Source organism: Dermacentor andersoni, chromosome 7, assembly GCF_023375885.2.
Source record: "Dermacentor andersoni chromosome 7, qqDerAnde1_hic_scaffold, whole genome shotgun sequence".
In the NCBI taxonomy this organism is placed as follows: Eukaryota; Metazoa; Arthropoda; class Arachnida; order Ixodida; family Ixodidae; genus Dermacentor; species Dermacentor andersoni.
The window spans coordinates 177,467,262-177,485,311 of NC_092820.1; the positions used below are offsets into that span (position 1 = coordinate 177,467,262).

Genomic DNA, 18,050 nt, shown 5'->3' on the forward strand with positions numbered 1-18,050 from the left:
CCATGAGCAAGGCAACCGGTGGAAGTCCTTCATCTGCTGCTGCTGCTAAACGAGGTGCCTGAGCAGAGGCCCAGCGTCGTCGCCGCCAGAATCCAGGGGCTGTACTCTGAAACGCTCGCCTTCCGCGATATTTTCGCCGCCACAATAGTCACATTCAATAAATCAAGCGATTGCTTACCCGTGATGTCAGCATGCACTACCAACACGCGCTGCCGAACACTTCACATCGCACGGGAGAGCGCACCGTGCGAGTGCAGAGCGGCTCGGGTGTGTTGCTTTCGAGTGCAGTGGCCGCAGTACGGGTTCTGCGCACTGACCACGGTTGGTTGCGGTAGTCACTGGAAATGGGCGAAATACCTGATGATTGGCGCCTGCCGCGTGTAGTTCCAATACACAGAAAGGGCTGCTGTCTTCTGCTTTCTAACTACCGCCCTGTTTCAATGACCAGTCAATGCTGTAAGATGGTGGAGCATGTGATTGCTAAAAGCATACAAGACTTCCTCTCCGAACATAAGGTGTTGTCGGTTCATCAACACGGGTTTAGAAAAGGTATATCTACAGTTACACAGCTGGGACTTGCCAAGTAGATGTACTGTTTATGGACTTTTGCAAGGCATTTGACAGTGTACCACATGTTAAATTATTGTATAAGTTAGAGAGCATTGGTCTTCCACTCTGCGTTGTTAGGTGGATTTCTGCGTACCTTAATCATAGGCAACAGTTTGTGCAAGTGCAGAATTTTTCTTCCAGTATGCTCCCAGTTACGGCGGGGATTCCACAGGGGAGTGTATTAGGGCCATTGTTGTTTTTAATTTATATAAATGATTTAACGGAGGTAATACCAAGGGATGTCTTAATCAGAATATTTGCTGATGATTGGTGTGGCTTTTAAAACAATCTGAAATGCAAATGACCACGCCTCTTTACAAGCAACTGTTCTGGCAATTCACGACTGGTGTGAGAACTGGGGCATGGAACTGAATAGGGAAAAGAAACTGTTCTACGTGTAACAAGGGAAAAAATGTCCGAGTACCTTCACTTACCACATTAACAGCAGCACTATAAAGGAGGTTGATAAATATAAGTACCTAGGGGTAACTCTTACCAGTAATCTTTCATGGGGTGTGCATATTTCAGATATTTGTGTGTCACCTTTTCAAAAGCTATGTTTTTTTAAGAGGAAACTTAGAAATGCTCCTGTAAGTGTTCGGCTTCTAGCTTATAGCGCATGTGTTAGGTCGAAGTTAGAGTACGCGTCTGCACTGTGGGACCCATATGTTAAGTAAGATATAATAAAACTTGAGGGTGTTCAAAGAAAGGCTGTACGATTCATATTCGGAAAATATAGAAGGATGGATTCTCCATCATCATTGATGAAACATAAGATTCCAACATTGGAGATACGTAGAAAAATGAACTGACTTTTGTTGCTGTACAATTTTCTGTCCGGAAAAATTGCCCTATCTGACCCAAGTTATGCCCAACCTGCTGCTACAAGGAAAACAAGGCACACAGCGGAATATTCACTGAGGCCTATTTTTGCAAAAACTAATTTCTACAAATACAGTTTTTTCCCTAGAACAGTGAAAGAGTGGAATGAGTTGCCGCCAAGTGTTATCAAGGCTGAAGACTTTTCAGCAGAACTGGAACGTTTCTTTTGTGAACTATAGATACTTGCAATGGTATAAATGTACATATTTTCTGCTGGTTTTAGTTCTGTTCTGTCTGTTTTGGTTCTTTTTTTGTTTTGTTGAATATTGCTTCTCAATTGTGTTAGCGATGTTACTTTTGCCCCTCTTGCTTGTTTTAGATTTATTGCTTTTACTTATTGTTTATCATTCCGAAAATGCCGCTCCTGCTAAGGCCACAGAATTGGCCTGCAGTATGGTTAAATAAATAAATAAATAAATAAATAAATAAATAAATAAATAAGTAAGTAAGTAAACTAATTGGGTCGGATGTCCATGAGAGCATTCACGTTTCCTTACTGTATTCAAAAAGTGTTGCTGTGTGCTTTTACAATACTCTAAGTGTGGATGCTCTTTGATATGTCCTTGTTGCTTTAATTCCTTCTGTGCCACGCTATTATCCTGAATTTGGCCAAAAATGACGAAATTATTTTTAAAGACCCCAGTTGCAAGAATAAACTGGCTCATGCTTGCGCTGCTCCATGGATTATGTGATGCCATCTACCAGAAGTACGACAAGCCACTGAGATGAAACCAGGTCGTCCATGGCATTGCAGGAAAATGAAAAGTATCGTCGATGAGCTGAACTCGACCTTGGCCATTTTTACCGGCAATGTGCGGACGAAACAAAGTTCGTCCGTGGCATGGAAAAGGGTTAAGGCAAATGTTTCGCACCTTGTGTTATCTTATACCAAACTTTTTAAAATAAAGAAAAGAAAATAAACCAGCCAAGTCTTATGGAGAGCACTTTGTTTACCCATCTCCTGAACTTTGGCTGCCCACAGGAGATGCTGGTTTCTCCAGAGCATGTGGTGGGCCTCTCCTTTGTGGCATGACATTCCACATTGCCTGACACAACACATTGCTGGAAGTGTATGCAGCACATGCCCACCTTGCTGTACCTTTTCTTTTTCTTGATGCAGTGAATTGGAGGGCTGTGTTCCAGCAGAACACCATGGAAAAGTTTCGTGTGCACTCCAAGCTCAACCGCAATGTTGGCCTCCTCCGTCTCTTTCCCAGCATCACTGTTGAAGTGGTGCGTGTGCGCCTCACAGCCGCCATATTTGCTGCTTCATTTGCCTGTTGACCGTGACATGTTGGGGAGATTTAGTGAGGTGTTGTGTGTGATGGGGCGCTTGACATTACTGTGACTGCATGAAAGAACTTCAGCTGGAGGTCCCTAAGAGTCCTTAAAGCGATGCTTCCATTGCGGAGTGGGGTGGGTCTCAATGCCGCAATGTTTGGAATGTAAGAGGTTGAGGAAACGGGGAGAGGAGGATGGTAGGCTTAGGGTATGACACCAATCAGCATCAGCAATGATGTCAAGCCCTGAGTTGTGCTTGTTGAATCAGCACTGGGCTAGTGCATTGTGTAGCACTACATAGATAGCTCCAAATGGAGTGAGTCATCGATAAGGGAAGAGTGGTGGAGCACGTGAGGCTTCTTTAGCTGAAAGACGAGCAGCTCGACGGTGGTGAGAGGCAGTCAAGACAGTTGAACGATGAGGAGCTTTGCTTTCTTCAAAGTCGTTTTATATGATTTCTGCCTCATTGTAAGTACAGTTAGGCCATGGTGGCCTAATTGCATGTAACAATGGTATGCTAGGCTTTTGCTGTTGTGTAGGTACACATTTTAGTTCTCCTCAGTGACTGAGTTTGTTGTTTCAGTGATGACCTTTTGAGGTTACTGAGAATGTAAAATAAATTATTTTGGTCTCCAGGTGCGTGCTTTCCTGACGCCACCGGTACAGGGAGTTGTTTTGCAGACCTATGGCGCTGGCAATGGCCCGACCGCACGTGCAGACCTGCTCGATGAGATTCGTCGAGCAACTTTGAGAGGCATCCTCATCATCAACTGCTCTCAGTGTACACAGGGTTCCATTGATGCTGCTTATGCGACAGGCAATGTGAGTATTTCATTACCTGCGCCCAGTTTCGAAATGTGGTGGTTCACTCAGAGATAGACTTGCTGCTCCAGATAGCAGTTACCGTCCAGTGCGTGGAGCAGTTCATTGTGAAAGGGTGTGTTGTGGCACCACGTACCTGAGCACATGAGGGTTGGACCCTGCCGCATGAAGCCGTGCGTGGCTTAGCCCCTTTCTGGGGAAAGGCGGATCCTGGGGGTTGAGCCGATGCTGGGTGTTCAGACCTTTAAGGCGCCTCGGCGGAGGCAACACACCTCTTTGGCCTCTGATTCACGTAGACGGCACCCCCGGACTGGCCCACCCGGGGGAAATCGGCAGTCTCCTTTTCCTGTCTGTCTCCTCAAATCTTCGTCTTTCTCTCTCACTTTTTCACCTTTGCTGTCACCTTCTCTCTTCCATTCGCTTCCTTACTCCTTGGCAGCTAGGGTTAACATTGTGTGGCTATCCTACCTTGGGTACATCATATTTGGTTATAGTGACGGCGTACGACTGGGGTCGTGCAGACTTGTACGCAAGCTCTGCCGCGTCCCCTCGTTGAGCTCCGTGGTGGGCGGGCGGCGCTGTTGCCGAATGTCCACATTTTTCTCATGGCAGTGCAAACCTCTGTTGTGTATGATCGGTGTCTGGAAAGATGCCGCACTGTAGCACCGTTCCAGTTTTACTCCATCATTTTCCAAGTGCACAGCGAAAAACAGCATACAAGTAAGAAAGCTCTCCCCATTCCTAGTGGCCAAGCGTCTAAAAGACAAAATCGGACCTACATACAAAGCCTCAAAAATGTCTAGCAGGGCCCTCCTCCTAGAACTAAATGACAAAAGTCAAGTGCAAAAGCTCTCGGAACTTACCAGTATTGGCGACGCCACAGTGACAATTTCACCACACAGACCACTAGATACAAGCAGGAGTGGGATATCCGAGGAAGACTTTATTGGCTTGAGCGATGAGACACTGCTGGAAAGTTTCCAGGAACAAAATGTTACCAAAGTACAAAGAATTGTCATCCACAGAAACGACCAAGAAACCAAGAAATCTCTCACTTTTGGATCTTTCCTGTCTTCTTCTCTCTTCCATTCACTTCCTTCCTCCACAGTGGCAAGGGTTAACCTTGTGTGGCTATCCTACCTTGGGTACACCATATTTGGTTATAGTGACGGCGTACGGCTGGCGTCGTGCAGGCTTGGACACAAGCTCTTCCACGTCCCCTTGTTGGGCTCCGTGGTGGGCGGTCGGCGCTGTTGCCGAACACACACACTTTCCTATGGCAGCTCAAATCTCTGTTGTCCATGATCGGCGTCTGAAAAGATGCCGCACCGAAGTACCATTTCAATTCTCCTTTCGAAGCAACGCTCCATCTTTCCCCAAATACTATGTAGTCCACAGTGAAAGCAACACGCCTGTTAGAAAGCTCTCTCCATTCCTGGTAGCCAAATGCCTGAAAGATAAAATTGGACAGACATACAAAGCCTCCAAAATGTCTAGCGGGGACCTCCTCCTAGACCTGAATAATAAAGATCAAGCAGGTAAGTTGTCTGAACTTACCAGTATTGGCGAGGCAACAGTGACTGTTTCAGCCCACAGAACACTTAATACAAGCAGGGGAGTAATATCTGAAGAAGACTTTATTGGTTTAAGCGACGAGGAACTGCTGGAAGGTTTTCAGGAACAAAATGTCACCAAAGTACAAAGAATAGTAATCCGCAGAAACGATCAAGAAATCCCCACCAAACATGTTATACTCACCTTCGGAACAAGCGTAATGCCTACCTCTCTCGATGCCGGTTATGTCAAAGTCAATGTGAGACCATATATCCCAAACCCCAGACGATGTTTCAAATGCCAAAGGTTTGGACATGCCTCACATGCATGCCGAGGACAAACAACTTGTGCTAAATGCAGCTCCAACGAACACCAATCTGAGAATTGCACCTCTTCCCCACATTGTGTTAACTGCAAGGGAGATCATCCAGCTTATTCGCAGTCCTGCCCTTGCTGGAAAAAAGAAAAAGAAGTAATTGCACTAACTGTTAAAGAAAAAATCTCGTTCTTCGAAGCCAGAAAGCGACTGTCGTACCTTTCGCGACGCAGTTATGCCGATGTGACGAAGGTGGGGGCGTTGTCACAGAGGCCTGAGGAGTCCTGCGAGCCCACGCACAGTGGTCCCGTAGTGACGCCTACCGCCCCCGTGGTGGAAGCAGCCAGTGCTGCTCCATCACCTTCGCAGGCCCTGCAGACACCAGTCCCGCAGGGCCCTAAGATTAAGCGAACACCTAGGCCCGAGGCACGTGTCTCGGCGCCAAACTCTCGGTCCTCCAGCACCTCAGAGAGAGCGATGGAGGTCGAAACAAAAACCCCAGTGTCATCGACACCGAAGGACAAGCGCTCTTTCAAGCACAATAAGAGGGACAAAATCCCAATAACCACACAAAATAAAAAGGCTATAACCTAAGGGTTATAGCTCCGTTGTATCTGCCTTCTTCAGATCCATGTCACCTAAAATATTTCTTATCTCCCATTCACTCGTTAATACCATTTTTTACCTTCAATATTATAATGGCTTTTATGATCTATTGGAATTGTAGAGGTCTCTTACATAACTTAGGTGCCATAAAATACCTGTTATTTAACTTCTCTCCCGTAGCATTATGCATACAGGAAACAAACCTAGGTGAAAAACACAAAAAACATTTTAAAAGGTTTCACTGTTGTACGGCGCGACCGTACTCAGGCGAACCGGCTGTCAGGTGGTGTAGCCATTGTTCTGCCAGGCGGTATAGCAGCCAGAGAAGTTCCCATTAACACTCATATAGAAGCCGTTGCGGTCACCGTTTTATCTCATAAAACCATCACCATTTGTTCAATGTACATTCCACCACATTCACATTTTACCGTAAGAGATCTAGAGATAATTTTAGACCAGCTACCTGAACCATTTTTAATAGGCGGTGATTTTCATTCACATAACACGTTATGGGGTAGTAAAGCTACTGACACCAGGGGCACTTGAAGATTTTATTCTAACAAACAACATATGCCTTTTAAACACTGGTGCGGCAACTTACTATTGCCGAAGCACAGGAGCTATGAGTTGCCTAGATCTGTCACTGTGCTCTCCATCTCTTTTTGGCGATTTTCAGTGGAGTATTATTGAGAACCCCTATGGTAGTGACCATATGCCTGCTATCATTAAAAGAACATCTCCTTTTCCTACCATCCCAGTGAGGCCACCCCGGTGGAAACTCCATCTAGCAGACTGGCCTCTCTTTACTGAAAAAGCCGCTCTAGATAACATATCAGATGAGTTAACCATAGATGAAATGAATGAGAAGATTACCGCCTGAATACTCGCTGCAGCAGAACAAACAATCCCACAATCCTCTGGCTTCTTAAGAAAAAACCTGAAACCCTGGTGGACGAAGGAATGTACACAAACAAAAAAAAACTACAAAACAAAGTGTGGGGTATCTTTCGGTGATACCCAACACCAGGTACACCGCAGACAAGCCAGGTACACACGCAGACAAGCCGAAAGATAGTCCTGGAAAAATTATGGTTCGTCTATAAATAGCTCAATAACCCAAACGAATGTGGGATCAGGTTCGTAAGTTTAGAGGCGACTATGCTTCTTACACTATCCCCATATTATCACCTCCAGGCACGCAAACAAATTTAGAAGAACAAGCAGACATATTAGGGCAACATTTCCATGATATATCAAGCTCGGTAAACTATTCAGCTGCATTTCTAAAACATAAGCAATTAACAGAAAAACTAAAGCTTCCGACCACAGGAAGTTCAGAAAGACTGTATAATGCCGTTTTAACACTACCGGAAATCAATAGAGTGCTAACAACTGACAAAAAAACAGCACCTGGTCCAGACAGAGTACATTACGCGATGCTCGCTCATCTATCTCCTAATGCAGTTGAAACCTTGCTTCGTTTTTTAATATAATCTGGGAAACGGGAAAAATGCCGAAAGAGTGGAAGAAAGCCATCATTATCCCTTTCTTGAAAGCTGGAAAACCTCCCACAACAGCAACCAGCTATAGACCCATAGCACTCACAAGTTGTCTTGCAAAGTCCTATGAAGCCATCATCAGCATAACATGGACATACGTCCTTGAAACAGAGAACATACTAGATAACCATCAGTGTGGATACAAGAAAGGTTACTCCACAACAGATCACCTAGTCCGGCTAGAAGACGAGATACGTGCGGCCTTTCTACACAAACAATATTGTCTCACTGTTTTCTTTGATTTAGAAAAGGCGTATGACAGAACATGGAGGTTTGGTATCTTAAGGGACTTAGCAGATTTAGGAATCCGAGGTAGAATGCTCAAATGTCTAGCCGATTTCATATAGGACCGAACATTCCAGGTGCGTTTAGGAACGGCGCAGTCACGTGTATTCATCCAGGAAAATGGTGTGCCACAAGGATGCGTATTAAGCTCAACATTGTTTGTGGTGAAAATGAACTCGATTAATAAGGTAATTCCATCCTCTGTAATGCATTCATTATATGTGGATGATCTACAAATTGTGTGTCATGCATCCAACCTGACATCCTGCGAACGGCAAATTCAAATTACATTAAACAAACTAACACAGTGGGCGCCTGAAAACTGTTTTCGTTTCTCAAGTGAAAAAACTATTAGTGTCGTCTTTACACAAAAAATAGGCCTACAACCAGATCCCACCCTTAAGCTACAAGAAGCCACGTTACCAGTAAAACAAGAACACAAGCTTCTGGGTGTTCTGTTTGATAAAAAGTTGAACTTTCTCGCTCACATAAAGAGCCTTAAAAGAAAAGCGAACAATGCACTTAACGTCCTCAAAGTCCTGTCCTGGAAGCGCTGGGGCTCTGATCGTGAATGCCTGCTACGCATCTACCGTACTTTGGTGCGCAGCATATTAGATTATGGTAGCATCATATACGGTTCAGCCAGACAGTGTTACGTCCGTCGACTTGATCCAGTTCATAACCTTGGACTGCGACTGGCAAGTGGTGCTTACAGAACATCGCCTGTCCAGAGTTTGTACGTTGACTGTAATGAACCTCCTCTACAGCAGCGCAGAGTGCTACTAACTTTTTCTTACGTACTCAGAATTCAGTCCTCACCACAACACATATGCTTCAACATTGTCAAACAGTGTAACTCACGCTTACACTATACAAACAACCCAAACATGATTAAGCCGCTTGTCCTACGATATGAGGAATATATTCGGGATTATAACATTCCTCGCGATGTCCTCCAGGTTGCGAGAAAGCCACAGCGTTTGCCCCCGTGGCACGATTTCGCGCCGTTATGTGATTGGACATTGACACACTTAAAGAAGAAAGACACCCCACACGAACACATTATACAAGAATTCCGCTTTCTACAGGACAAATATCAAGATTACACGGAATTTTACACTGATGGCTCTAAAACAAAAGAACACGTGGGTGTGGGGGCCGTAACAGAACATTGGGAAAGAAGTATTCGTTTGCCACAGCAGGCCTCGGTCTACACAGCTGAAGTCTATGCAATATGGACTGTAGTTAAAAAGATCATCGCTGAAAAACACGAAAACACAATCATATACACTGATTCATTAAGCACGCTGAAGGCTCTTCACATAAAATACTACAAATGTGAGCCCCTGATAGGGGATATCTTGAACATGATAACAATAAACAAATACGGCAGGTCAATTAGGTTTTGCTGGGTACCCAAGCCATGTTGGTATATCAGGTAACGAAGCAGCAGATAGATGCGCATCAATGGCAGCGCACAAAGACACAATAAACACAACACTTCCATATAAAGATAGTATCCGTGCCATTAGGAAGGCCTTAACGTCAAAGTGGCAACACGAATGGGACCATTGTACAGAAAACAAGCTACATCTTATTAAACCTGTAATCGGTGAGTAGAAATCATGCAGTCACCAGCAACGGTTCTACGAGGTGACCTTGTGTCGACTTCGAATTGGACACACACATTTGACGCATAATTTCCTCCTCCGAAAAGAAAACCCGCCAACCTGTGAAAAATGCCTTGAACCTCTCACAGTCATACACATCCTAATAACATGTCCACACATCGACACACTGAGACGGAGGTTTTTACACAGCCTATATAATTTGCACACTCCATTACATCCTGCCCTATTACTAGCAAATGACCCCCTAGTACCATTTGCTAACCTGTTTGACTCTTTAGAAAAAGCTGGTGTCTTACACCAACTATAATGTAATACAGGTTTACCTACTCTAACGTTGCATTTCATTTTGTCTTGTGTCTGGCGCAGCATGGCCTTAGTTGCCTTTGTGCCATTAAACCCAAACTAACCAACCAACCAACCATCAAAATGGCTTTTATTATCCATTGGAATTGTAGAGGGCTCTTACACAACTTAGGTGACGTCAAAGACATGTTAAGTAACTTCTCTCCTGTGGCCTTGTGCTTACAGGAAACAAACTTAGGCCAAAAGCACAAAAACATTTTAAAAGGCTTCACTGTCGTATGGCGCGACCGCACTCAGGCGAACTGGCTTTCAGGTGGTGTAGCCATTGCTCTGCAGAGCGGCATTGCAGCTAGAGGAGTTGCCATTAATAGTCACATAAAAGCCATTGCTGTCACTGTTTTAGCACACAAAGCCATCACCATTTGTTCAATATACATTCCACCACATTCACATTTTACTGTAAGAGATCTGGAGTTAATTTTAAACCAGCTACCAGAACCTTTTTTAATAGCAGGTGATTTCAACGCACATAACACATTATGGGGTAGCAAAACAACTGACACCAGGGGACAAACACTTGAATATTTTATCCTGACAAACGACATATGCCTTTTAAACACTGGTGCGGCAACCAACTGCTCCCCAAGCACAGGAGCTATGAGCTGTCTAGATCTGGCGCTGTGCACTCCATCTCTCTTTATTGGTTTTAAATGGAATGTTATTGACAATCCTTATGATAGTGACCGTATGCCTGGCATTATTAAAAAGACATATCTGTTCCTTACAGTACCATTAAGATCACCCGGTTGGAAACTGCATCTAGCAGACTGGCCTCTCTTCGGCAAAAAGGCCAGTCTGGATGTCATGTCAGATGATCAAACGATAGACGAAATGAATGAAAAGATTACTGCCTCCATACTTGCTGCAGCAGAACAGAAGATTCTGAAATCCTCCAGCTTCTTGAGGGAAAAAATTAAAACCCTGGTGCATGAATGAATGTACACAAACTAAAAAAGCACAAAACAAAGCTTGGGGTATCTTTCGGCGATACCCAATGCAAGATAACCTCCTCTATTTCAAAAAAGCAAAGCTGAACACCAGGTACACGTGCAGGCAAGCCGAAAGACAGTCTTGGAAAGCATATGTATCCTCCATAAATAGCTCAATAAAATCCGAAAGAATGTGGGATCAGCTTCGTAAGTTTAGAGGGGACTACGCTCCTTACACGATCCCCATACTCTCACCCCCAGGTACGCCAACGAATTTAAAAGAACAAGCATACATATTAGGGCAGCATTTCTGTAACATTTCAAGCTCAATAAGCTATTCCACTGCATTTCAAAAATATAAACAATGAGCAGAAGAACAAAAGCTTCCAACAACAGGAAGTTCCGAGAGATCATATAATGCCCCCTTAACACTCCCGGAAATCAACAGAGTACTCACTATTTGCAAAAAAACAGCACCCGGTCTGGACAGAGTACATTACACAATGCTCGCACATTTATCTCCCAAAGCAGTTAAGACCTTGCTCCGTTTTTTCAACAGAATCTGTGAAACAGGAAAAATGCCGAATGAGTGGAAAAAAGCCATTATAATCCCTTTCTTGAAAGCTGGAAAGCATCTTACAACAGCAATCAGCTATCGACCTATAGCACTCACAAGCTGTCTTGCCAACTCTTATGAATCTATTATAAACATCAGATCGCCATACGTCCTTGAAACCGAGAACCTGCTGGATAGTCATCCATGTGGGTACAAGAAAGGCTGCTCTACAACAGATCATCTAGTCCGGCTAGAACACGAGATACGTGCAGCCTTTCTACACAAGCAATACTGTCTCACGGTTTTCTTTGATCTAGAAAAGGCATGCGACACAACATGGAGGTTTGGTATTTTAAGGGACTTAGCGGATTTAGGGATCCACGGTAGAATGTTCAAATGGCTAGCCTATTTCATGTCCAACCGAACATTCCAAGTGCATTTAGGAACGGTGCTGTCCTGTGTATTCATTCAGGAAAATGGTGTGCCACAGGGATGTGTATTAAGCACAACATTGTTTGTGGTGAAAATGAGCTCAGTCAGTAATGTGATTCCAACCTCTGTAATGCACTCGTTATATGTGGATGATCTACAAATTTCGTGTCGTTCATCAAATTTAGCAACCTGTGAACGGTAAATCCAAATTGCCCCAAACAAACTCACTCTGTGGGCATTTGAAAACGGTCTTCGCTTCTCAAGTGAAAGAAATATTAGTGTTGTCTTTTCACAGAAAAGAGGCCTACACCCAGATCCCATCCCTGACTACAGGAAGCCACACTAGCGGTGAAACAAGAACACAAGTTTCTGAGTGTTCTGTTTCATAAAAAGATGAACTTTCTCGTGCACTTAAATAAGCTTAAAATTAAAGCGAACAATGCACTTAACATCTTCAAAGTCCTTTCCCGGAAGCGCTGGTGCTCTGACCGTAAATGCCTGCTACACATCTACCGCACTTTAGTACACAGCATATTAGACTATGGTGGCATCATATATGGTTCAGCCAGACAGTCTTAGATCGGGCGTCTTGACTCAGTTCATAACCTCAGCCTACGACTGGCAAGTGGCGCTTATAGAACATCACCTGTCCAGAGTTTATATGTCGACTGTAATGAGCCTCCTTTACAGCAGCGCAGAGTGCTATAACTTTTTCCTACATACTCAGAATCCAGTCCTCACCACAACAAATATGCTACAACATCGTCACACAGTGCAGCTCACGCTTACGTTATACAAATAAACCAAACATTATTAGGCCGCTTATCCTGTGATACGAGGAATATTGTTGGGATTATGACATCCCTTGGGAAGTCCTCTGGGTTGCCAGAAAGCCAGAACGTTTGCCCCCGTGGTGTGATTTCACACCATTATGCGACTGGGCTCTAACACATTTAAAGAAAAGAGACACGCCACATGAACACATTATACAAGAATTTCGCGCTCTTCATGACAAGTATAAAAATTATATGGAATTTTATACTGATGGCTCTAAAACGAAAAAACATGTGGGTGTGGGGGCCGTAACAGAAAATTGGGAAACAAGTATTTGACTACCACAGCAATCCTGTCTACACAGCCGAAGTATACGCAATATGGACGGTAGGTTAAAAGATCATCGCTGACAAACTTGAAAACACTGTCATATACACAGATTGATTAAGCGTACTCAAGGCTCTACACGTGAAATCGGAATGTGAACCCCTGTTAGGGGATATTTTAAATGCATTATTGTCAAACAAATACGGCAGATCAATTAGGTTTTGCTGTGTACCAAGCCATGTTGGGATACTGAGTAACGAAGCAGCGGACAGGTGCGCATCAATGGCAGTGTACAAAAACATTACAAATACAACACTTCCATATAATGACAGTATAAATGCGATTCGGAAGGTCTTGACGTCAAAATGGCAGCACAAATGGGACCATTGTTTAAAAGCAACAAGCTACATCTTATTAAACCTGTAATTGGCGAGTGGAAGTCATGCAGTCACCAGCAACGATTCTACGAAGTGATCTTGTGCTGACTTCAGATTGGACACAGAAATCTGATGCACAATTTCCTCCTCTGAAAAGAAAACCCGCCAACTTGTGAAAAACGCCATGAACCTCTTACAGTCATACACATCCTAATAACATGTCCACACATTGACACACAGAGACGGAGGTTTTTACAGTGCCTGTATAATTTACATATATCATTACAGCCTGCCCTATTACTGGCAGATGAGCCCCTAGTGCTATTTATTAACCTGTTTGACTTTTTAGAGAAAACTGGCTATTTATACCAAGTATAATAATGTAAGGCAGGTTTACATGCTCTAACATTGCGTTTCGCTTTGTCTTGTGACTGGTGCAGCATGGCCTTAGTTGTCTTTGTGCCATTAAACCCAAACTAACCAACCAACCAAGCATTGTGAAAGGGAGCATGCAAGTGCGTGGCACCGATATTGCGGTGGGGGAACTTAGTGCTGACTTGCATGCTTATTGAAGTTCAACATTCCGTGATACAGTGAAACCTCGTTACTACAAACCACATTAACAAACTTTTCAGATTAATGAACTTTTCAGATATACCCTGCTGACTACTTATGGTTTCAGCGTAAAAATATTTCAGTACTACGAATTTCAGAATACCAAAGTGTTCAGAATAACGACCGTTATTTAGTTTCCATGTTATGTTAACAATTGATGGATGGATGCAAAACTTTAATAAGGTCCTGAGGTACGCAACTCAGCGCGCTGCGGGCCAATGCCTCAGTACTATAAACTAATATTCAGAAATCTGGACGATTCTTAGATTTTCGTGTGTCCTTCACGGCACCCGAAGAAGTGGGCTAGCAGATGACAAGGCATAGAAAGTGGACTGCGCGGCGCATGGGTTTGAAAAACCTGAGATGGCACTCAATCAAAAATGCGGGATAAATTTTTTTTTAAAATCTATTGCAGAAGCGACGCTGCATCGGGTTTTTCTAGCACATGTTCCGCCCAGGCAAGTGTTGCCTAGCAACGGAGGCTTGTCTCTTCCTTCGTCCACTCTTCTTTCTGCGCACACCTTTTTCGCGCTTCTTTCTGCGGCTGCACTAGCTGCATGTGCGGAGAAACATAACTAACCTCCGTGCTGGCGGGGATTGATGCCACACGGCCGGCCGCACTTAGCACTTTCCAGACGGTGTCATTTACACACGCTAGCTCTTTGGAATAGATCAGGCGTCCGCCTCTAGTGAGACAGTTGGGGAATCCATGGCAAGGAATGTGAAAAACAAACAAACAGCATGAAACATTGTGCTTTGGATGCCAGACATAGAACTTCCTCTTCGTTGTCAGTAACTTTCTCAGCATCTTCTTCGCGCGCGCCACTCTTATTATGCAGTGCTTTGGTGGTGCATGGCAGCGGAATCTATGAAAAATACCTAGCAACATTGCGGGCCAAGTGTCAACAGCGACATTCTCGCGAATAGCTCAAAAAGTGACAACTTATGAACTGATGGGCGGAATGGTTAATTTTGGGGCTTTCACTATAACGACGTTTCAGAATAACCAACGATTTTCGGCGGTCCTGCATGATTCGTTATATTGAGATTTGACCATAGTTTATGCTAGCGGTGGCAGTAACGCAGTGTTGTTGCTGCAGATGGTACTGTATTAGCCTGGCAGTTTTTGCCAGTGATTGGTCCACCTGCATGCAGCTGATCAGTGGTCCATCAGTTCAAACTTGCATAAGGGAAAGTTCGAGAAGCTCTTGGGATGTCTATCTGGCGAAATAATTGTTTCTGTGTAAAACGACATTAATTGTTACTGTGTAGCACAACTTGCACACTTGCTGTTTCCTCTGTACAACTGGCTACCACTTAGGTAGATTTCTGATGCCTATCTAAATATGTATACCTCCATGCATTCTCTCTTTTCTGACCTGTCAAATCTGTGCGAAGTGTGCAAAGAAAAAGTCCTGTCTGGAAACAGAAAGTTATAGTGCATGTGCATCCAGATTATTGTCGCAATGTCTGAGTAGATTAAGTGTTCTTTGTGCAATCTTTCTAATTACTTCAGCTTTGCGAGCAACATTGTATTAATTGCTATTGATCATGGGGAAAATGTTATTCCTGCCTTTGACACCAAATGGTGCTTGAGTCCCACATTGTGACTGATATGTTGAGGAAACAGGTATGCATCTTGTGGGAGATACGGGTGGTTCTCCTCCGTACTCTTGGGACAAAGGAACGACAACACACAGTAGTGCAAACAGTCACAAGGGCATTTATTGCACCTTTCATGGATCAATGCCTGCTAGCCGAGTTCATATCCCCAAAACATGCCGATAGGCGCGCGACAAATCTAGAAGTCCGACTCACCGCGTCCTCGCGAGCGAATATGTTCGCTCCATGCTGGATCCCAACGCCTGGTCGTTCGCGTGTATAGTCACGCGAATCGTGGCGCGTTCCAAGGCGGCCACGCGAGGCGGTCTCGCAGATGCATCGGTCGCCGCGCGCTCGCGGGAGACGTCCTCCGCCGCGCGCCGACCCGCCGGGAAAGAGACAGTACCTTGTCCCTCGGCGCCCGAGTAACCCCGCCGCGACGGTCGCGCCATCTCTCGCACCGCGCTTGTACCACCCGACCGCCGCGGGCGCCAGGCCACGCGAGCCGTGCGGGAAAACAGCATATCAGGGGATGCGCTATGCGGGAAAAACATCAGGGGACGCGCGAGAGTCGCGCATCCCCACAATCTGTGGAAGAATGTGCAGTTTGCTGATAGAAAAGGCTGTATCATCTGCTATGCTATTTTCCAGGCTCGTTCCAGGCTCAATATCATTTCACTACAGATTGGCTAGCCAGCACTAGTGGTTGAGCTTGTTGTGCTTGCCTTGAGGAAAGGTGTGTATGTTCATAAACATCTGCACTGTGCAGGTGAGGTAGATAAAGCTCACATACAATGTCATCCCACACCTTCAAGTCTCTGTTGGAGCTCTTGCAGTTCACGACAGAGCACATCTTCCCTCTGCTCTTTCACACTTTAAATATACTTAAGTGATCTCTGGTCTCTCAGCAGAATGTGGCTGGAGTGGCCGGCGGTGGCTGATGCCTTCTTGCTCCCAATTTAGAAGGCGTTCAATGATGGCATACTTTTGGCAACCCCTGGTGCAGTGTGCAGACTGCTTGCCGTAAAAGGCCTATATGCACCACGACACGTGGGTTGATTCATGAAATACCGCGTCATGGAAGTGTGTCATAGAATTTACTTATTTCTTATGTGTCATCTACTCGTGGACAAGGTCAATGCAGTGTGTCATGCTGAGCACGCACATATCCTGGTGCCATGGTATATCATGGTATGATGCAGTCTTCTTGTAAGTTATAAGCCATTTCACTTCTTTAGTGCGTACATTATTTTACTGCTTTTTGTTCTATGTTATAGAGTGCCAGAGTCATGAAGCAAGCCCAAGTACATGGTTGTCACGGATCTCCTCCGGAGAACACTCTGACAGAAAGAATGGACTAGGCGATAGGTGTACCCACACAGACGCACCTTTAATACAACCTGCGCGACACAAACACTAGCACACGAACCAAACAAAACTAACACAAAATACAAAGGCTATCAGTACACACCACCCGGTAACACTGCTACTAGCGTTCTCCTGTTAGTGGTTGGCGTTCGTGCTCATGTTTGGTTTGGTGCGGATGTGGCGTGCTATGGGTCCCGTAGCCGGCGTCGAAGTGGCGTTCGACGTTCTAGAGCTAGCGTCACTGGCAGCGTCGTTGGCTGTGTCGTACACGCTCCTGGTCCAAACACTCATGGAGGTGTTGCCGATGATGTTGGCATTGGGGCACCATCCGGAAGAGTGGCAACAGCGCTGGAGATACCCCTGGCCGTAGCAGGTGGCAGCATCCTCCGTGGACTCCCCGGAACGGGGTCAGGAACGGCAGGAAGTCTGCGGTACGAAGCCGTAGATCGCAAGCTCACCGGAGCAGTAGCCGGCGTCGCTCTCTTCCGGCCGAACCGTCCCTGACCCGCCGAGCCTCTGCTGCTTTGTTCTTCCCCCCGTGTCTCGCCCTTCCTCGCCCTTTTATAGCCTTCACGTTAGTCCACGTAATCCTTCTCTTCGTCTTCTTCTCTTCTCCACCAATCATCGCTTTCCATCTCACCGGATACTTCTTCTCTTCTCCACCAATCGTCTCTTCTCACCTCAATGAGTACTTCTTTATCTTCTTTAGTCTTCGGTTAATCCACGTCATCCTTAACGCCATCCTCGTCGTCTTCTTGAAACCTTTCTTCGTTTACAATTTTATTTTAGCTTCCCTCTTATATGTGACAATGGTAATAATTCAGAATTATGTATCATGTACAGACCGTTCATGCACTTTGTTAGGGACCATGTCAACTACGGATGACTAGCGCCACCTGGAGTCAAGGAGGTCATTTAATACTGGTTCGTGAGAGCGGCCACGAAGGGACGAAAGGAGATCAGAAAGGTTGCGATCAGCCGAAGCTCATGGCACCGTAAAAGTTCTAGTTTTCTGTAATAAATACCCTTTTGTTCCAACTGAAAGCACGTCATCATCATCATCACCCTCCGGTAAAGGCAAACGATTCCTGCCTTCGCGAAGCCCAGCACAAAGATGCAGAATTGGTCACCATTATTGCAGACATCAAGACTGCTGGTGAAA

At 45.0% G+C, this 18,050-nt stretch overlaps 1 protein-coding gene across 4 annotated transcripts in view; it reads left to right on the forward strand.

Annotated features, from left to right (window-relative positions):
* The window catches only part of LOC126533200 (L-asparaginase), a 90,130-nt gene that overhangs the window by 33,103 nt on the left and 38,977 nt on the right, over positions 1-18,050 (forward strand). For all 4 annotated transcript variants that reach the window (XM_055071655.2, XM_055071654.2, XM_055071653.2 and 1 more), the window contains 2 exons: positions 2,612-2,724; positions 3,409-3,594. In XM_055071655.2, coding sequence (XP_054927630.2) covers positions 2,612-2,724; positions 3,409-3,594 — 299 coding nt within the window. The remainder of the gene's footprint in view (positions 1-2,611; positions 2,725-3,408; positions 3,595-18,050) is intronic.